This window comes from Scardinius erythrophthalmus (genome assembly GCF_964197995.2).
Source record: "Scardinius erythrophthalmus genome assembly, chromosome: 9".
In the NCBI taxonomy this organism is placed as follows: Eukaryota; Metazoa; Chordata; class Actinopteri; order Cypriniformes; family Leuciscidae; genus Scardinius; species Scardinius erythrophthalmus.
Genome location: NC_138229.1, coordinates 22,194,555 through 22,216,492, shown reverse-complemented (window position 1 = coordinate 22,216,492; position 21,938 = coordinate 22,194,555). Strand labels below are relative to the sequence as shown.

Here is a 21,938-nt window from a genome sequence, read left to right as displayed (position 1 = left end):
ATGTTATGTAATGCAGAGCAAAGGTGAACCATATATAATGTAAAAGTTTCAGAAAAGAAGAGGGGGGGGTATACTTGTAATCGTATGGCTCTGCAGATAAACAACAATCATTACAAATAATGAAACAAAAGAGGAAATCACCCTTCATATCACACCTTCCAAAAACAGTTAAAATGTGAGTTGGGCCAATCTGAAAGGGTGTATATACAAATACAATGTTCATCAATTAATTTAGTTGAGAAATGTCATGGTATCCAAATTCACTTCACCTATACAGAAACATTGTGAAAGCAACACTCTAAATATACCAAAGGTGTCTGAAGGCCACATAAATCTCACTTGATCCTCTGAAATCCTTTATGTTTTAATTGAGGAAGAAAAATCTGCAGAATCTCAGGATTCTTGTCTGTGTTTATATGTACAGTGCTTTCCACTTTCTTTTTTTCTGCTGAACACAAAGGAAGATATTTTGAAGGATGTCGGTAACCAGACAGTTGATTTACCCCATTGACTTCCATAGTAAAAATAATATGAAAGTCAATGGGGTCCATCAACTGTCTGGTTATCGACATCCTTCAAAATATCTTCCTTTGTGTTCAGCAGAAGACAGAAATTTATACAGGTTTGAAACAACTTGAGGGTGAGTAAATGATGACACAATTTTCATTTTGAAGTGAACTATTTCTTTAAATCGTTTTAACACAGATCAAATAATAGTTTGCAGTCTGTAATAACATTTTATTTGAATCCACTTGATGCCTGAAATTATTTGACAACTGAATAGATACTGCTAAAAAACTAGCACATATAGTTCACCAAAGATCCTCAGCGACATGCCATTTGTAAGCCATCTTAAAGCTAATGGCTTAATTTTCTTTAACCTGGCGTTCACCCATCTTTTAAATCCCTATTTAATTCAAGGCAGGCTGGGAACCTGAGCTGTCTGTTCAAGGGCAGTGAAGGCAGGGTGGATGACAAGGACATTCAGTGATGACACTGGCCAATGTGATGTCTATTGTCCTCATCAGTCTCCTCAGCTAGAGGCTCAAAGCAGTTCTCAAATTTCTTTTGAAATCTTTTCTTGATGTTCAATCCACGCTGGATTGTTGTGTTAGTGCACTCCTGGGCCTTCAGCTTGGCGTAATAGTCAGAAAATTTGTTAAACAGGATGGAGATTGGCATTCCATTCAAAATAATGCCGAAAGATATGCACCCGAAGGCCACCACTCGACCAGAGTACGATATGGGCACCACATCTCCATAGCCCACCGTAGAGATGCTCACCTGTAACAGCATCAAAAAAAAAAAAAGTTTATTTATATATTGCAAATGAGGACCATAACACTGCAAAATACACAACAAAGACCAGTTTTTTTCTAAATGAAAAGGAAAGAAGCAAAAGAGATTTATGTTTCCATGTCAGTTTATCAGTTTGGTGATTAAAGTCAGAATTGTGCATGCAAGTCTTGTATAACTTAGTATAATACTTAGTAAGCTTCCAGGAAGTTCTAAACTAATCTAACTTTTCCAATCAGCATGGATGCCTCCAATTGAGCGGCATTACAAGGTATTATATAAGATTGAACACAGCTGCCAGAGGATAAAGACTAACAATTTAAAGAGGATAGAGGGATACAACACAGCCACAGCAAATGATGATAATGATAACAATCATTTAAAAAAAAAAAACATTCACACGCAAGTGACACTACTAAAAACACACACAATATTGCCCACTGGTTTAATATTTGAGCATCAAAGTTATGTAAGTAGTCTATGTAAGCTGTGAACATTTTGAATCTAAACGTGGACAACCCAAAATAATTAGGTTTGGATATTTTCAGTAAATCAAGAATACAGCCATACAGTCTCCTAAGAGAATTGTTATGTATTTATTTTTGTAAAATGGGGCATAGCAAAGAACTTCAGAAACAAATGAAACTGTTTATTGGGTCTAGTGCAGTGTTGATTTAGCATTATTAGGCCTATTTATTAATATTTTGAATTAGCTCTTATTTTATTTATTTTTAATTTTCTGTTGTCATTTTATTTTTAGTTTAATTTTAGTAATTTTGTTATGTGCTGTTGCCATTTTTATTGTTTTCTTAACATTACTTACTAACTAGTACTTAAACTTATTTCAACATTTCTAATTTTCGTTTTTCATCTAACATTTATATTGTATTTTAACTTTATTTCAATTACCAAAAACTATTGTTTATTGTTGTAGTTTTAGATAACAATATCAACACTGGTCTGGTGTGGAAGACTGACCAGTACAAACCCCAAACCTAATCACCATTGGTCCCCTGTGAGCCCACTCCATCTTCCCACATCAGTGTCTGACCTCACTGATGCTCTTGTCTCTGGATGAGAGTAAATCCCCCACATCCATGTTCTAACATTGAGTTGAAAGCATTCCCAGAACAGATGAAGCTAATATAGCAGCAACATCCTAATAATAGCCATGGTTTTAAGACTATTTGCTTAGTTAATACATGGGTCAATTCAGGGTGATTGGGACACTTTTTGCCATTGAGATGACTTGGAAAAAGTGTCCCCATCAACCTGATTTCACCCCTACAGGTGTGTCGTTTGGATGTCCACATACTTTTGGCCATTTGTATTAATATATGAATCATACTGTAGTTGTGCTAATTGTGGTGAATGTTTTGAGATATACTCACCGCTGCCCACCACCAGGCATCTGGTATACTGCTAAAAGGTGTTCCTACAGCATCCTGCTCCACTGAGTGCATTAGGGCGGAGAAGGTGAAGATCCCCATGATAATGAACAGAAACAGACAGCAGACCTGTTCAAAACACTGGCGAAGAGTGAAGCCAAATGCCCGCATCCCTGTCGAGTGCCTCGCCAATTTCAGAATGCGAAAGATGCGCATGAGTTTGACAACTTTAAGCACTTTGCTAATTTTGCTAACCCTCGCCATGGTTTTCAGGTCATCTTGAACGCTGAGATCTTCCTGGTTAGCGAAAGCCTCAAATACCAGCTGGATAAAGTAAGGCATGACAGCCACTAAGTCTACTAAATTAAGTGCACTCTTCAAAAAATGCTTGACGTCACAAGTTGTCAGCAGGCGAAGGAAGTACTCAAAGGTGAAGAAGAGAATTGAGGTGATCTCCACACACTCCATATAGGTTCTTCCATAGACTTTATAATCTTTCAGTTCGCTTACAGTATTCAGAGTCATCGCTACTATGGAGATGAGCACAAAGAGGCTGGAGAACACAGCAAAAGCCTTAGCAGTCATCGAGGAGTATGGGTTCTCCATTAGGTCCCATAGAATCTTACGAACACCACCCAAAAACATTGACTTGAAACCCTCCTCATTGTGCTGAGGCTCAATTTCCGCCATAAGCTCCCTGTTCACTTTCAGCTGGTCTCTTATCTCGTCTATTTTCTCCTCGTAGAGAATGCGGCAACAGCGGGGACTGTCCCTCAAGTGGAGGCCCCAAAAATGCATTTCCTCCTCAAAATTGACAGGGCAAAGACTCTCCATTACCCATAACACATTGCTACAATAAAAGTGGAAGATGTAGTGGAAGAAAGTAGGATCTCGGTCAAAGAAAAACTCGTTAGTGAGCACACAATAGTCATCGCAGAGTGTTAGCTGCTTGACGGGATCTTTGCACAGGGCTAAGCGGCCTATTCTGGTTTTAGGGTATTTGATAGCCAGGTGCTTGGGAATGGTAAAGACTTTCCCACCTATATTTACATTGATCACATTTGAATGGCGGTGTGGCATCTTTGCTGCTTCTTTCTCACTGCTTTTCCTCTTTTCTTGATCTCTTTTGTCACTTGCCTGAGGTGATGGTGTATCAAGGTTGTCCATCGACGTCCAAGGTTTCACAGAGCTGTCTTGTGAAAAAGGAAAGGCAATGTCTTCTTCCTCTATACTCTGCGAAAAGCTGTTATTAAGTTTGACACTTGCAAATAGACTTGAACGTCTCTTTTTCAGAATTTTAAGATTTCTTCTTTGTTGATCCATTTTTATGGTAACTTAAATGATGACGAATGTGGAAAAATGTTAAAAATGTAACAAAAAACCCCCCCGAACTTCTTGTTAGAAATAAAAACAGGAAAAGGCAGATTCTACATTCCAACACGTCCCACTTTCCTTTAAAATGCGCATTGGTTTGAAGCGTCGAATAAATGTTCAGACAGATGGAGAAAACATATTCCACTGCTTCTAGCTTTTTAGAGTTTGCAATATAGCTAAAAAGACAGAAAGAAAAAGCACCTGTATTTGTTTCGGCTCAACTGAAGATCAAGAGTTGGGATTTGCCCCACCTCACTGATGCCATAATCCCATTGCTGTTCTTTCTGTCCTCAACAGAGTTAAAAATACAGTCATGAGGATTAGTGTAGTGATTTAAGGATTGAGCTAGGAGGAGGAATGGCAAAGGATAAATAGCAGTTGCAGGGATACTAAGGTTATTAAATGCTCACAGAAAAGTTCAATTTATGTTGCTTTTAATCAACAATATTGTGCTCAGTTTGATATTTAAACAATTCAGTGAAAATCCAATGAGAAAATCCTTTAATCCCATAATTTCCTTATTTTGTTCTGTATCCTTTTCTCTTTATATCCTGTCCACTCTTATGCACATTTTACCACCAATGTGATCAGACAAACTTAAAATATAACATAACATAAACAAAAGCTAGATCTATAGTCATATTAGGCATGCAAATAACTTTCAGGAAAGAAAACGGTTTAAGAATTTTTGCATTTCTTTTTTAATTAAATGTATGGACAATTACTATTTTTGTGCAACTAGAGTAAATGTAATATAAATGTAAAAAAAGGTCATATGTCTATTCTGTTCTGTGTGTGCTGAATTGTTGACATTTCAATACACTAAGATATTATTTAAACTTCATTTAGCCTAGTACACTACTTTTTATCTACTAACCACAGATGAACGATTTTAATGATAAATGATACAAATAAAAACACAAATTAAACACACCTCTACACAAACCTTTGGTCAGTTTATCATTAGTTTATAAAACAGATTATCCCCTTACTTTAAAAAAAATCTTATAGACCAATATCTATTTTTTATTTTAGGGTCGAATTAACGTTTAAAACTAATTGTACTGACATAATCAAAGACCACAGCTTTAGAAGTCTTCTTATTAAATGTGATTTCTGCAATTGTAGCCTACATACAGCTGGTCCTGGATCTGCAGTATAAAAGTTCCCCCTTATGATCCCGGAACCGGAAATAGAGTTGTTATAACTGCAAAACCATCTTTTATTAATATAAAGTCAATTTTTTTGGTCTGTTTCCATTTTTAACAATAATATCAAAATGTAACATGTAATAAAACCTGATAAATTGAAAATATGCATTTTATTGTGGGTACATAAAAGCCGTCGAGACCACGTGACTTCCTTTCCGAACGAAGCTGAAATCATGGATGCCAGCCGCGTGCAGCCCATCAAGCTCGCTAGAGTAAGAAAATAATATTTTATTGAATATTTCCCTTTGAATTATGCAATTTAATACTTGTAAGATTAAAAGTATACAATTTCAATTATTTTTGGGAAACGGTAGCCTTTAATAATTTTATAATCCTCTCACAACACTAGCGGTGTTTGTCGTTAGGCCTTTACGTTAGTTAGCATTAGCATCCTGCAATCCAGCAGTTTGGATATCGATTGTCGTTTCCACCACATGTGCCGTTTAATAATGTCAGTTATAGTTACCTTTAATTGTGTATCTTCATTACAGGTTACAAAAGTGCTGGGAAGAACCGGCTCCCAGGGACAGTGTACCCAGGTGAGTTCAGAATTAACTCATGCTCCGTTATCGTACATGTGGAATATGATTAGCTACTTCGTTAGAAAAACATTTATATTTGTGATGTGCATAAACTGAGTTGAGTTGCCTTGTATTCTTAAGTGAATTTTGCTGGAGACAAATAACACTGCTTGTAGCCACAGCCACAGCGTGATCAATTGAGTAAATATTGAAACCGTTGTAATCAGTCTGACACGTTATGCGAAAATGCCTTTTAATTGTGTGAAACAAATCTCGTTGTTGGTAGTTTCTTATAAGATCTAGATAATGTATATTGTAGTTGGAAAAAAACTGTATGTAATTGAGTTATTTTTAAAGTACAAGTTTTGATCCACACTCATAAGACTTAAAATATTGTGCTCCCATAGGTGCGCGTTGAGTTCATGGATGACAGCAACAGATCCATTATCAGGAACGTGAAGGGCCCAGTAAGAGAAGGAGATGTTCTGACACTACTGGAGTCTGAAAGAGAGGCCAGGAGGCTTCGTTAGGTAGTATACATCATTCACTGCTGTAAATGCATTGATCACCTCAGATTAACACTTTCAGCAAAAAAAAAAAGTGTTTTGTGTGGAAAGACAATGTGAAGTTATAATATTTAACGCATCTGACTGAAAAGTCTACAGAATATTTAAATGCATTGATCTTATTTTTTTCTCAGTGTTCAAATTAATTTAAATATTTTCTTTACTGTCTTTTGTGTGCTAGATGACTCCTATTCCTCACATCATATGTAAATTAAGGCAGTATCATCCATATAAAAATGCAGCAGACTTATCACAGATTTCCAGTCAGTTGCTGCTTGATGTAAGTTCTAACCATTTGTCTGTTTCCCCCAGCAGTGCACGTGTGAAGACCTGCCATGGCCAAACCAGTACTTGTGGAGCACATCAACACCAGCTCTACAGTTGGCAGTACAATATAATTTGTACGCAGTTTGAAATAAAATGCCTTTGTGAATAAGTTGATATCCTCCATTTCATCCTAATGATTGTTTAAGGTGTTACCTTGAGTTTTACAATTACTCTAAAGCATAATTCAAATGGTGGACTTGGTTCCATCTGGACCGTGGGACATAATTGCGCCATTTTACAGTTAAAAGTGAGCCGTGCATCAAAACAACAGAGCGGTACGTGCCACAAGCCTCTCTCTCTCTCTCTCTCTCGGTATAAGGCGCCACATTAAGAGCTGCAGGTGATATGGTTACTTTGATAACAGTCAGCAGCAAAATAAGATACTTTTGCTAAAACTGCAGAAAACGAGAATGCAGCAAATCCTATTATTTTTATCTGTCGTACAGATAACTCTGACCATTTAACTAAACCAGGTTTGTGTCAAGTGTGGCACCTTTAGTTTTTCCCACCCTATACATTTTTCATTATGAAGCATATTAAGAGCATTTCATAAATGTTATAATTTGAACAAATTATTTAGAGATGGGAAAGAAAGACCAAAAACTTTCTGTGCTCGATTAGTTTTAATTATAAATTATGTACGTTGTTTGCTTTTAGTAGTTCATTAGAGTAAAACATAAAAATGGCCCATACTTTGCTTAAGAAATAAACTGCACTCCCAGTATGTTTTCTCAGTCCCAAGGCCTTGAATATGTGCCATTCATGTAGGTGTCTAAAGTGTGAAAAAAAAAAAGATAAAACATCTGATCTAACCTTTTTATATTAATATCCAGTTGAGAGAAATATATACCTTTTTTTTGGTAAATAATTCTTAGACATCACTGCTTTGGCCCAATATTCTCATCTTTGTGAGTGTTTAGAATTTTTTTCTATTACAAAGTACTACGGCTGTTCAATTGTTTAAAAAAGTATTGTCCGGACCTCCGCTGGGAAGGAAATATATAGACCGTACCTCTTGGAACTCTTGAATACCCCAACTCTAGAGAACTAGTGGCAAGTTTCCTCAGTTTATTGTGAGGTTCGGTCAGTTCTGGCAAGACATTTTAGATTGTAATAATAATAAAAAAAACATCTTGCCTGACACATGTAAGCATTATTATGTATCTGAATACATTATAGGCCTATATTTCTAATGTATAAGCTTAGAAACAACACTAAAATTCAACATGACTCAAATAATACCGTGAAAACAGTCTAAAAAAATGTGAGATTGCTGGGATATCTTGTATATTAAAGGGTATGTTTCTTGGTTCTAAGTTCTCACTATGTGATATGCAGTTATGGGTATAGGTGTAACTTAACATTTTAACATGTAACAGGTAAAGGTATAGCGGAGGATGTTTTACTTCCTGGTGGGTAACCTATACTATTGGTCCTCATAATTGTCAATCATTCTGGTGAATCAATCAAACTTTTCAAAAAGTGGAGAGAGCGGGTCTTATCTAAAATTTGGAAAGATCCTCCGCTATACCTTTAACATTCAAGCGGGAACATGATACTTGTTTTCCAAAGCAATATAAGCGGTAAATGAAAACTTGGCTAACTGCCTTATTTTACTGATGTCCTTGCTAAAAAACTATCATTTCGTTTTAGTACATTTTCTGTTCATTCAACATGAAGTGTTTGAGTCACTGTTCGTTGGATGTCCACTAGAGGACACTATCGGTCCTCCTCCTAAGTATGCCCTGTTCCAGAGATTTGCCAGTGTAATCTTGAGCTGTTGGTGGGTAAACCAGCTGTCGAACTGTGTGATCCTGCTATAAGCACTGAACACATTTGCAGATGTTTAGGTCAGAGGCTCATGGTTTATTTTGATTACAGTTTTTGGCCACCCCCTGGTTCTCTTGCAAAAGAAAAGCATCTGCGCTCACGGTTGTCGCCTTTTACTTTGAATGCTGCAAAGTAAGATCAAAATGGAGAATTCTTATTTTTCATGGAATATTGCAGTATTTATTATAAATGGTTTATGTGTGCACATCATTATTTTATTAAAGTCACGTGCCCTCGTAATCATCAATTGAAATAACTGATGATGTGTTTAAGGTCGGGACAACTTGTCACTCATGAGATCACAGCTACAGCGAGCAAACCACAACAATCCAATCAATTCCAGTGGAACTTTCGCAGGATAGACTAAATAAGATAGTGCCTCGGTTTTTGACAAAAGAATTCTACCTTTGAGAGATAAATCCCTCATGATCCATATCAAATTTCTATTTTCATTTTCAACATAAGGAGTTGGGAATTGGATTGTACTCTATCTGACTGATTTTTACAGGTTCTGCAGGGACCGATTCAAGAACTCACAGATCTAGGACTGGTCATAACCCACTGGCTTTCTTTGGCACGATTAAGTAAGGACTGTAGAAACCCGGCTGGAGGGACAGGCTCTATTGCGTCCTTCGCCACCACATTTCTGCATGCAGGATATTATATGCTTGGTTCAATCTCACAATCCTTCTTGTTTCTGACAACAACCGCATGCTTCTCAGTGCTTCCACTTTACTTAACGTGCTTGCGCAACTCAATGACGTCACACACAGAACTCTCAATTCAACAATACATGGTCTGTCCCATGCTGCTGACCATAACATATTGCAACATCCTCCTTTTTTAAACAGTTCTATAGGCACAGTATGGAATAACTACATTATACATCTGTATACTGTTGCTCTTAGGTGTCATTAGAACAATTAAACAGATTTAAACAAAAACTTTCACATGTGTTGGTCTCTTGACATTTCTGCCACATCTGGTTGTCACAACACTGTTGCTGTTATCTGAATGTTGAGTGCATTGTGTATGTGTGTGTTGTGCATGTCTCTCGTACTGTCTTTGAATGTCCCTCATTCAGATGAATCTTTTGAGTCTGTTCAGTCTTGACACTCGTCTTTTGTGTGTCTGCTCTCAGGCACAGTCCTGAGATGTTTCCGATTTCTCCTTACAACAGTTCCATTTTCCAGCTTGACAGTGTATGATCTGTTACTGAGCATTCTTATAACATTTGCTGGTGTCCAGTATGTTATGTGCTACTTGTTCTCCTTCCTGAAGAAGTCTAAGATCTTTTGCTCCTCTATTGTATTAGTAGGGCTTTTTGCGTTGGTTGCCTTTTACTGCATGTTCCGTGTTTACAACACCTGACAGCAGGAGGCTATCATGCTTTGGCAGTAATGTTTTAGTTTTTCTGCTCATGAGTCTTTGTGCAGGACTGGCATTGAATCCCTGCCACAGAGATAAAGAGGATGGCATTGAACCTGGGCAGGCGCCTAGCGAACTGAATCACATTGCTCTGATTGTCCTGATAAGCCAGCGCAATGGGTTAGGAAGTGCCAACCAGGCTTCCAAACTCCGCACGAGTGGTACCAGAGGAACAACGATTTTTGACATACCTGCAATGGGGCACGTAGTGAGCATTGGCCGCCATGTCTAGTAGTTGTGTGTGCTGACCCTGTGGCTGTAAAGGAACACCTACCTCGCTACGTGAACCCCACTTGAAACTGGCCACTGACCTGTGAGGGGTTTTGTTTTATTGTGTGCTGCGGCCAGACATGATGAAGTGAGGGGCTCGAGTCCATCATATCAGGGTGGCAGTGTGCCACCCTGTCCGAGTCCATCATATCAGCCTGGCAGTGTGGTCTGCCTGGCAGCCTGGCAGTGTGACCCAGAGAGTGCGAAATCTGCTTTCTTTGAAAATTTGGGTACTGCTGCCACTTGAATGAGCGGCAGGACAAAAAAAAAAAGGAAACTCCACCCGGCAGTGTGCTCACCATCTCATAGATAAGAGCAGCTCTTGCCATCCCTGGTTCGCCGGTCTCAGGGGCGCTTCACACCTTCTTTGGGTTCTGAGCGGTTGCCTGACGAGCGGGCTGCGCCGCTTTCCAGTGGGCAGCTCGACGCTGCAGCCTGGCTGTGGGTTCGGGTGGCAGCCAAGATGTGTTTATTCGCCTCTGTCTGCTTATCTACTGCCGAGAACTGCTGGGCAAAGTCTCCGGCAGTGTTGCCGAAAAGGCCACCTTGCGAGATGAGGTTGACAAGAAAGTGCACTTTGTCAACATCCCTAATCTTAGCAAGGTTCAGCCAGAGATGGCGTTCCTGGACCACTAGTGTGGACATCGTCTGGCCAAGAGCCCGCGCTGTGACGTCAGTCACCGAACAGTTCCTGCATCAATCCCGGCTCAGAGCTATCCTCATGCAGTTCTATGAGTGTTTTGGCCTGATGGACCTGCTGAACAGCCATGGCATGCAGGGCGGAGGTGTCCAGCGGCACTGTAAGGCTCAATCCCAATACACCCCTTGCCCCTACCCCTTGGCCCTACCCCTCTGTTTTGCGCGTTCCCGTGAAGGGGTAGGGTTGTCTCAATTCTCTTTTGGTTGGAGGGGTAGGGGTAGGGGGAAGGGCCAGATAGCCCTTGAAACGAAGATTTTTCGGGACCACACTTCAAACGAAGGGGTATGAGAAATGTACCTGCATACACCGGCTACAGAGGCAACATGACTGCCAATAATTATTTTCTTTATGTCACATTCAATCTTGTGTTCATATTTACGGTCATGTTCTTCAAAGAAACGGTTGCAAAAAAAACGCTAAAGTTCGTTAACAATATGACGCGTCTAAAAAGCAAAAGTTTGAAGTGAAGTGCTGCACTAAACGGCTCATTCGCGCCGCAAGACCTCCAGACGCGCGTAAACGCGTCTTAACATTGAAATCACCCGCGCCAGACGCTCTATTCGTGTTTGGTGTGAACGCAGCATTAGGCGTCAAAGATATCGTCATCTCCATGCTGTTGACGCCATCTTGGAAGTTTGTGATAAACATTGGTGCATCTACTGTGACGTAGGCGCTAGCAACGACATATAATGAAACGGTGTAGTAGTGGTGTCCCATTTCTTAGGGGAATATTTTCACCCCTATGCCTTGACACTCTGTTTCAAGGGGCAAGGGTAAGGGGTAGGCGAAGGGTTAGGGGTAGGCGAAGGGGTATAAAATAGAATTGGGATTGGGCCTAAGCCTTTGCCGTCAGAGACAAAGTGAACTTACAGGTCCTGGATGGGAGCCTAGGCCTAGGACAATTCTACAAGGTGATGGCGTTTTGCAGGCATAAATGCACCACAACTGCAAGGTCCATCTGAGGAACCTTCATATACGCCCTGGCCACCCCAACGTTGAGGGTAGTGAGGGTGGAAGAGCCTGGGAAGCGTGATCTGGCACTAAAAGTTGCCTTTTACAACTTTGTGAGCTCCTCATGCACTTCCAGGAAGAAGGGCACTGGTGCAGGTGCAGCTGTAAGTCATGCTCCGAGTCCCAGATAACAATCATCCAATGGAGAGCACTCGGTGAAGGGAGGAGGATTCCATTCCAACCCAATGCTCTCAGTCAGCCAGGGCAAGCATGGCTGCCAACTCTGTGTCCTACTCAGACCACTCAGGCCATACTCATGGCCACCTTAGGGTGGGAGCCCAGTCGAGTTCTCCTTGTCGGAAGGCACTGGCCCGCCCTCCGAAGCTGCTGTCAACAGCTCCTCCTTATCCAGAGCCCCAAATGAGAAATCAGGTGCATCATGTGACGCAACGTCAAACTCATCTGGAAGCGCAAAGTGTGTGGCAAGAAACGGAAGGCCCGTGGGGATTGACCAGGCCGAAAAACTCTCGTTGTTGACCTCATATTGACCTCAGCGCTAGCCATCGCAGCCTTGTGGATTCCAGAAGGTTCAGCGCAGGGAGCAATTGAGGTGACTCCCTCTCAAATCAGAAAGGAGAGTTGCGATCGCAACGTCGCTATGGTCATGTTCTCACAGTGAGAACATGAGCCATCCACGAAAGCTTTCTCAGTGTTTGAATGACCCAGACAGCGATCGTGGCCGTCCAAGGTGGACAGGTATCGACTGCAACCAGAAATACACAGGTGGAAAGGCATCTTTAAAAAGAAGCTCTTCATCAACGCTTTGCTCTTTTAGAATAAAACTGCTCTTTTCAGATTGCTGAAGCACTACACCTAGCTGTGGTGCTAAGTGTGGTCCCAAGTTTTTTTTTTCTCCATTCTGTCATCTGATGGAGTTTTGGTTCCTTGCCACTGTTGCCTTTGTCGCCTTTGGCTTGATTAGTTGGGGACACTTAATATACAACAATATTATTGATCTGCCTGCATTGACACCATTAAATGTGAACTGAACTGAGCTGGACAATGACATCAATGTTTTCTTTTCTGAAGGATCAGAGGTGTTTGGGGCTCCCAGAGTCAGCATTCGCTCTGTTCCCACGGCTCTCGACCCCGACCTGCTTGCCACAATGTGTTTCTTGTAAAAAATAAAAATATGCCTTTAAATTTTTTACAAAATAAAAATACAGCTTTCCTCTTAATCTGTTCTCGTATACCCCTCACATTAAGTGAATAAAATGACAAAGACAAAGTGAAAAGTAGAACAAGAAGTCGACTCAAAAAACCTCAAAATGCTTAAAAAAGTTATATGTAGAACAAACAAACATGGGTTAATAAATCCCTGAACTTTTAAGATGTATAACATAGCTAGAGTAAATTGACTTTAGATTGATTTTAGAATGCATACATCCCTTTAATGTTACGTCAGGGCTTTAATTACATTTTTATTTCCTTACCCTAAATAGTGGTTTTGGTTCTGACGAAGAAAGATTTTTTCCCTTGCTTTTGTGCCTCTTCAATCTGTGGCCACAATTTGGTGCGTCTCTTTATCTTTTGTAGTTCTTCATTGAGTCTTCATCAAACTTTAACTTCTTTGTTTTGAGGAATTCCAAATTCTTGGCACATTTCCTTACCATTTCTTTGGTTGATCTGGATATTAATCTTGTTATCACAGGTCGAGATTTGCCATCCTCTCTCCACCCGATCCTATGGCATACGTCAATTTGGGAGCGTAGATCTTCTTTGGGGTCTTGAATGACTGCCTTAAAGGAGAACTCCGGTCAATTTTAACATTGAGCTCCATAGTAATCGATTGTCGAGTTCACGCGCGTGATCATAGGTAACTAAACCTATGCGTGTGAACTCGACAATCGATTACTTTGGACTTTGACCGAAAACAGGTTGTAAATACAGGTATGTGCGCTGGCTGAAATAACATCATTTTTATTCATATCTTTCACATCTACTGCAGTCAGATTCACCCGTGATCACTCTGAAGGAATCACTCACATTAGCTGTGCACTTGTAATGACACATCAAGGATGTTAAGAGGCTAAAAGCAGGTTTAAAACTTGCCCCATTGAAGTCAACAGGGTGCAATTTTTAAAAAGAGGATAACACGGTGTAGGCAACACTGATTTTTGTCGTTGTTCTATTGACAGCACTCCAAATTTACAAAAAAATGAGCTCAATGTTAAAATTGACCAGAGTTCTCCTTTAAGCCCGGGACACACCAAGCCAACGGTCGGCCGTGAAGGAAATGTAGTGAAGGACATTATTTGTTTGTTTTTTTACCTTAGTCTCTTGATCTTTTGTCTGTCATCTTTGATTTTTTTTAACAACTGTGTTAGAACACTTTGGGCCAGATTTACGAAACAGGGCGCGTGAGAGCGCATTTCCAAAAAAGCACTGATGGGAGTGGAAAGTTTGCACTGCATGTCTTTAGTAAATCCTGACGGTAGTTTTTTAACGCCAAAAGATGGTTTGCACTTTACTCATCAATAGCATTCTTTCTTTCTTTCTTTCTTTCTTTCTTTCTTTCTTTCTTTCTTTCTTTCTTTCTTTCTTTCTTTCTTTCTTTCTTTCAATATTTCTTTCTTTCTTTGAATTGCAAATATTGGGTTAATTCGTGACATATACAAGGGTGAATCAAATGCAAGTCTTTGCTAATATTTACACAAAGGCAATAGCGGTTTAACTAGACCAAAGTATGTAATTTCAACCTAATTTGGAGATTTAAGAAGACACTATAGGATTTGTTTGTCACAGCAATGTTTGCTGACATTCACATTTTATATTTTACATACTGACATATAAAGTGTGTCTTCACAGCAGATACGTGCATGGCATAGCATACATGTTTACCCGGATACAAATTCCCCCGCCTTGATGTCCCTGAGGTCTCATCTTTCTCTCAGGTGGAAAAATCAGGGGTGACTGTCGGACAAACCCCTGTTTGTCATTTGCAGTAAACACCCTCATGGTGTATAAGTCCAGGAAGCAATTGATGTTGTATTATTTGGTGCTTATATTATATTTACAGATTAAAATATTTTGCACTGTTATTCCTGATTATTAAATAGGCTCATGTAATATATATATTTTTTTCCAATGATGAAGAAAATGTGAAGTTTTCATTTATTTTTTGCATTACTGTGCTTTCTTTAAAAAAAACTTACATTGTTAATGTGAGAATCGACCCTGACCTGTTGCATCATAGACGCATAACCTTCAATGTAAGTAGAGCAGCTGTGCCTCCACATCCGTTGAATAACAACACTGTGTCAGTGGAGCATTGAGTTTCACTTGGGTCAGTGAGGAGACAGTTGACCTTGATTTACTGCTGCTGGTTCTGTGACTGACCCATGTTTATGATGTTCATTTTGAGTAGCGAAGGCCCCAAGGACAGTTTTAATCATTTACACAGAGGACCGAGGTTACTGTAGGACATGTGGAGCAACCTTAATAAAACTTTTTGCAAAAAAAAAATTAAATAATATAATAATATTTCTATTGGGCCCTGATCTTTCCAAGTACACTACTGTAAAAGTTTGGCCACAGTTTTGCAAAGAATTGATAAAAAGTGACATTTGTCACAGTCATGCCATGTTTAGTTTCATTGTTTTTTCTTGTTCAGTTTCTAGCATAGACTGTAAGGTTTCTAGTCACAGTTTTCTTTGTCTTTGTTTTCCCTGTGTTCAAGTTTATCATTAGTTGAACTTGCCACAAAGCTGCCTTGTAACAGCCCTTAAATGGTTTCAATCTTTGAGTAACAGAAGGTTCTCTGTTAATATTGGTGAGTTTACTTTAAATGCAGCACCTCTTACGTGTGGGGTCCCTCAAGGTTCTATCCTTGCTCCGATTTTATTATCCTTGTATATGGTTCCCCTGGGGTCGATTTTTAGGAAACATGGCATCTCCTTTCATAGTTATGCTGATGATACCCAAGTCTATTTGCCCCTGGGATCAAATAACATGGGTTTAGATACTCTGCTGGCTTGTCTAGCAGAGGTAAAGGCCTGGATGTCCCTAAATTTTCTTCACCTTAATGAAGGCAAAACTGAGATTATAGTTTTTGAACCATCAGAAGCTGCTAGCTCCCTTTGCTCAAATTTTGGCTCCTTATCTCTATATGTGAAACCATTAGCGAAGAATCTGGGCGTGGTTTTCGATAGTGCTCTCAAATTTGACAAACAGATTAGTACGGTAGTCAAAACCAGTTTTTTTCATCTCAGAGTCCTAGCCCAAGTTAAATCATTTCTTTCTTTTAAGGACTTTGAAAGGGTGATTCATGCTTTTATTTTGACAAGGCTTGACTATTGTAATTCCCTGTATTTGGGTAGATCGAGCTTTTGCCGTTGCTGCACCAAAACTTTGGAACAGCCTACCTGTTTTTATTAGAACTGCCACTACACTACATGAATTTAAAGCTAAACTCAAAACCTATCATTTTTCTTTGGCTTATAATTGTAGCTGATTTGTGCGGTGTCTGGTATGTTCTGTGTTTTGTCTTGTATTTTATGTTGTAAATGGTGTTAATTCCAATGTTATGTGCAATATTGTACAGCACCTTGGTCAACAACCGTTGTTTTTAGTGGTGCTATATAAATAAAGTTGAGTTGAGTTGAGTTGAGTAGTTCACAACTGTCCCCTGTTCCATTAATCATCTAGCCCTTTGGATTTAAGCCCTCTGTTTCTTCTGTTCAGTGTCCTGCGTTAACATTTATGGTCCTTGTGTAGTGTTTTTTGCTCTTTGTGTCAATTAATGTCTATTATCATTGTTAATTCTGTGTCATCATCCTCCCATCATCCTTGGGATTTAAACTACACGCACCCCCTAAAACAACGCAGAACCCAAAAGACAAGATTAATACTGTGCTTTTTGCTATGGATATTCCAGCAGTTAACTTCCTCTAGCTGAAGCAGGTGGATCGCTCCCTCAAGGATCACACAAGGGATGGCCTGCACATGGATGGTCCTCGAGGGAGCTTCGCTGACTATGTGGAGTGGGTGCTGGTGCGAAATGACTCACCATTTACCATCTGCCTGCAGGACATTGCCAGCCCAGTTCCAAGTAGTCTCAGTCATCGCTGGACATGCCAAGTTCCAAGTCATTTTGGTCTCCGATGGTTCAGCCCAGCAACAAGTCTTCATCATCCAGCACCAATTCTTCCTTGTCCTGCCCTATGTCTCCTTCGTTGCGGATGGTCCCGCCCAACTCCCTCTCCCACCTCCGCTGCCAAAGCCATCCAGTTCCTCTGCCTCGCCTCTGCTGTCTCCTTTCAGCCCCTGGGTTCCTCCAGTCGTTCCACTCTGCTGCTCGAGTCCACCTGGGTCAGCTTCCCAGTCATCAGCTCTGCCTTGGCCTGTGGATCCCTTAACTCCTCCACAAGCTTCCAAGCCCTGGACTCCAACTTGGCCCTCCAAACTTGGACTGCCATCCCTCAGGCTCCACCAGGCTGCCTCGTCCCTCTGGCTCCACCTTGGTCTATCGTCACTCTGGCTCCACCTTGGTCTATCGTCACTCTGGCTCCACGTCGGACTTCCGAGTCAGCAGCTGCACCTCGGCCCTCTACACCTCTGGCTCTGCCGGGCTTCTCCTTCCCTCTGGTTCCATCATTGTCCTCACTTGTCCGCCCTGGTCTGGCAAGCCAATGCCTCCACCTTGGCCATGCCTGCCTTCAGCTCCACCGTGGCCCTCCAGGCCGTCAGTGTTACGCTGGGTCTTCGGCTCTTCCTAGGTCTCAACCTCCATGGGTTCCTTCTCAGTCTATCGTCTCCCTGGTTCCACTCGGCCTCTCCACCAAGGCTCCACCATGGCTCCACCGTGAGCCTTCATCTTGTCATAGCTCTGGGTCATCCGCTGGTTTCTCCCATCTCCGTTCTGGCTCCTCCCTGGTTCCTCCGGTCATCTTCTTCTTAATGTCTCTTTCTGCCCGTTCTTCATCCTCCTCCAAAAGCAGGTTATGTTAACGTTTATAGTTCTTGTGTAGTGTTACTGCTCTTTGTGTTAAAGTCTATTATCATAATTTATTCTGCGTCTCGCATCATCGTTAGGATTTACATGACATGCAGCACCTGACAACAGCAGATTTTTACACTGTTACAAAGAAATTCTATTTCAAAGAAATGCTGTTTTTTTTTTAAGTTTCTATTTATCAAAAAATCATTGAACAACAAATCAGGATCATGTGACACTGGAGATTGGAGTAATTATGCTGAAAATTCAGCTTTGCATCACAGAAATTGTCCTAAATTTCATTTTAAATTATATTAAAATAGAAAACAATAATTTTAAATTGTACTAATATTTTACAATATTACTGTTTTTACTGTATTTGTGATCAAATGAATACAGCCTTGTTGAGCATAAGAGATTTCTTTCAAAAACATATAAAAAACCCAAACTTTTGAGCAGTAGTGGACATTAAAATTTTACTTCAGCAAAATATTTATTTAATCTTAGAATTGTATTGTTTTACTATGATGAGAAACCAAATGCACTGATTTGAAGTTCTTGTTTTTTCTTAAGATGACAACAAAATGTTTTTCACCAAGCTAAGCCATAGAATTGAAACAAGGCAAGGTTCAAGGCCACTTCTGATGTTATGGTGAACATTCTAATGTTGAGAAGAACAAAACAAGCCCGATTAGACAATACATGGCCTTACAAAAAAGAAAAAGTATAATCGACAATGAATGTTTTATCTCTGGAAAACAAGTCTGTTATCTAGACTTTACTGTTATTGCTTTAGATCACTTAGAGTTTATAACTTTAGGCACAACTCTGCTATGTGTGTTATAAAGGAATGAATGATAATGATAATAATAATGTGTGAGTTTAATAATAATAAAGTGTTGCTGTAATTTAGTTATTTAACAGTGTCTGCACATAATAGAATGTCATAAATCTCTACGACAATCACAAGCTCTTTTTTTATTTGACACATTAGCTTGCTGGCGCTCAGTCTTTGTTTTGATTTCAAGTACAGGTTACTAGGCAGTAGGCACAAAAAGGAACATATGACTGGAAACAAAAACCACAGTATTTCAATAACTGGCTGTCATGTTAGACAAAGCAGACAGCATGAACTCATGCATGAATCAAGTGTTGCTTCCCCTTTTTTTCTTATTTTTCATTGTGGTGTTTTTTGAAAGTGACATCAGTGATTTTGACTGTACAAGTTAATGCTTAAAGTATGAAATTTGCTGGAATATAAGTATGTGCATGTCCATACATGTACTTTATCACGTTTTATTCAGCAGTTATTTCCGGTACACTCTTAGAAATAAAGGTTCCAAAAAGGTTTTGTTTGCAGCGTTGCAATAGAATAGACATTTTTGGTTACCCAAAAAACTATCAGTGGACCGTTATAAGAAGAACCATTTCTTCTTAGTGTGAATAACATTTTAATAATCAGAAGAGGCTTTTTTCGCTATAAAAAAACCTTATGTGCATTGAAAAGGTTCCATTAATGTTAAAGTTTCTTCATGGAGCCATAGATGGAAATAAAGAATGTTTAAAAGTGTACTGTGTGTATTATTCCGCTTGTCTATGTTTGCAGGTTTCAGAAAGTCATTAGCAGTGGAGATTTTTCAGTGACTCTTTCTGCAGGTTACATTGTTACCGCCAGTAGGTGGCAACAAGTTTAAGAGTGAGTCATTGAATCATTCAATGGATTTGTTCAAAACGCTGATTCATTTCGGGATCAAACAATACCTCTACTGTGACGGCCTATGTCCGTGAATCAGTGAGTCATTGAATCGATTTACTGATTCGTTCAGGAACGAAACTCTACTAATGTGCATTGCTCAGAGGCATGATGGTTGATTCTGCTTTTGATTTGTTTGGAACATTTATGGTTTGCAGAGCAAAATTTGAAAGTACACAGTGTAGGGTATAAAAAAATATAGATATATAAACATAGCATCTAAATGTAGTGAACGTAAAAGCAGTAAACAAAAAGACAGAGATACGTAAGATGTCACGCTGGGCTAAATCTTATAGTTGTCTAAAAAAAGGCGCCAATGTGTGAGGATATAGGCTGATGTAGACTACATTTTCTGTATATCCCATGTCATTATTCTCTTAGAAACAGTTCCCACAGAGTTAAATATCTTTCCGCTTCTGGAATATGTATAGACATGTGGCATATCATCTTTGCAGATCATGGAAAAATGCACTGCCTGCACGCTCAGTTCTCCAGTTGTTTTGCTGTCTTAGGGGATGAAAGGTTAACAATTCCCTAATGTTGTTTATTTTTAAAGTCACAGGGGGTTGCCTATAGCAGATGTTCTGAAAGTTAAATAGGTCCCAACGAGAAAAGTGTTTTATAACATGTTGGAATCCGACCAAACTTAACTGACAGAAATGCTACATGACGGGATGCAACCTGATTCTAGAACTTACAGGGCATCCGGAGGTGAATATGCAAGAAAAATAATATTGTTTACAGATACTCAAAGCATATATTCATTAATATGGCTAAATGAATGGGACTATTAAACTTTGGCTCATTACATCTAAAAAGCAAACGATTTATAGTTAACACAATATACGTTTCCCTTTACGCAGAAGTATTATGTGTTGCACAAGTCCTTTCTGTAGAAATGGCTAGTTAAAACTGGTTCTTTGAACACGAAACTCCTTAAAAGTAATCATTTAAATGTCTCAGGAAATTACAAAGGAAAATGGTTTATTTTAAAAGAAAAGAGAAGTGAAGCTTGTCTGGGGTGAGTGAATGAACATCAACATCAATCAAACCCAATTGTGCCACCAGCATCCAAATGAGAAAATAAATAATGAGAGCTAAATGCATCAAATGTGTAAATTATGATATTATGATGAGTATATATTTTTTCCAATACTGCCAATATTTTCTTTGTTGTTAAAAAAATAAGTCTTTTTTTGTTTGAAAGTCCTCGTCTTCAGTAGGCTATGACTGAACATAGCTGCAGCTGTTTAGACATTTATGCATCTGCAAAGTATGTATCCTGTCCTTTCCCAGTCTCATGAGTTACACACTAACAGATTCAGCTATGCACCATGCATATTTCAGCCTGAATGCTCATAAGACTGAATTTTAAGTCAGTTTGTCTTTCATCTTTGCAGGATCTGAATGAATGCTCAACCAAATTAGTGCCACGCACCACTAAAAACACAGAGAATATCAGATGCCTGCAAGAGTTCAGAATGTAAATAAGCAACAGCTGCTGCATTGTCATATCAGAGTGTCATATTAAATGAACCTGATGGTGACAAGCTGCTGTCCTCTGCTGATTATTCAGTCTTTAACTGTTGATTGAGATAAAGCTTTGCACAGTCACTCCGATTTCTTTATTTAGTGCTACCCGAAAGAAGCAATTTGACATATACCACAAAATAAAATAATCTCAAATATCCAAATTATCCTGTTTAAAAGTTTTGATGATCCTCTACAAAATGGGAATTCCAAAGTTATGATCATAACTGAATTATTATTTTTTTATGTGAACTTATCAGGTAAACCCACATTTATTATGATTTATTTTTATTATGCTTTATGGAATCTTGAGCAATAAATTACTTTATTGTCATGCTCTGAGTGACTATATTTTGCAAGGTTGTTTTGTGAAAAATAAATCATAACATTAAGATGTAAGCTACAAATTTTAGGACTGAAAAACCTGAAGCTAAATATTAATTATGGGCCTAGGATTGGGTTGAAAAGAATTCGCAGTCACACTAGAAAAAAAACGAAAAAAAGAAAAAAATAATGTATATAGGCACAATGAGGAGGAAACAACACAATTGTTCTATAAATACAATCATGTTTGTCCATATGAAGAGTTCAGATGCTAAAGCCTCTAAGTGCCATCTGAAATCTTCTTCTAGAATGATAATTTTTATCAAGCTCGTATATTTAAGTTCAGTAATTTCACTTAAATGATAATTAATAGGTAATTTGCATTGCCATTTAAGTAAAATTACTGAACTTAAATATACGAGCTTGATAAAAATGATCATTCTAGAAGAAAGCACATTCAGATGGCACATAGAG

At 39.2% G+C, this 21,938-nt stretch overlaps 2 protein-coding genes across 3 annotated transcripts; one reads left to right on the top strand and one right to left on the bottom strand.

The window, feature by feature from the left end:
- Window positions 1-670: 670 nt before the first annotated feature.
- On the bottom strand, window positions 671-4,007 carry LOC308695862 (potassium voltage-gated channel subfamily V member 2; the record flags this gene model as incomplete). Its single annotated transcript, XM_081374110.1, has 2 exons — window positions 671-1,284; window positions 2,688-4,007. 2 exons carry the CDS (start codon window positions 4,005-4,007, stop codon window positions 985-987), a joined length of 1,620 nt encoding a protein of 539 aa, XP_081230236.1. The 3' UTR covers window positions 671-984.
- Window positions 4,008-5,246: 1,239 nt separating this feature from the next.
- rps28 (ribosomal protein S28) lies at window positions 5,247-6,792 on the top strand. Of its 2 annotated transcripts, none has more exons than XM_081374108.1 (4): window positions 5,247-5,481; window positions 5,761-5,808; window positions 6,198-6,320; window positions 6,672-6,792. In XM_081374108.1, the coding sequence occupies exons 1-3, from the start codon at window positions 5,443-5,445 to the stop codon at window positions 6,318-6,320; spliced, it is 210 nt and encodes a 69-aa protein (XP_081230234.1). In that variant the 5' UTR covers window positions 5,247-5,442; the 3' UTR covers window positions 6,672-6,792. The 2 variants fall into 2 exon arrangements, with proteins under 2 accessions (XP_081230234.1, XP_081230235.1); XM_081374109.1 differs by having other exon boundaries at window positions 6,669-6,792.
- The last annotated feature ends 15,146 nt before the right edge of the window (window positions 6,793-21,938 follow it).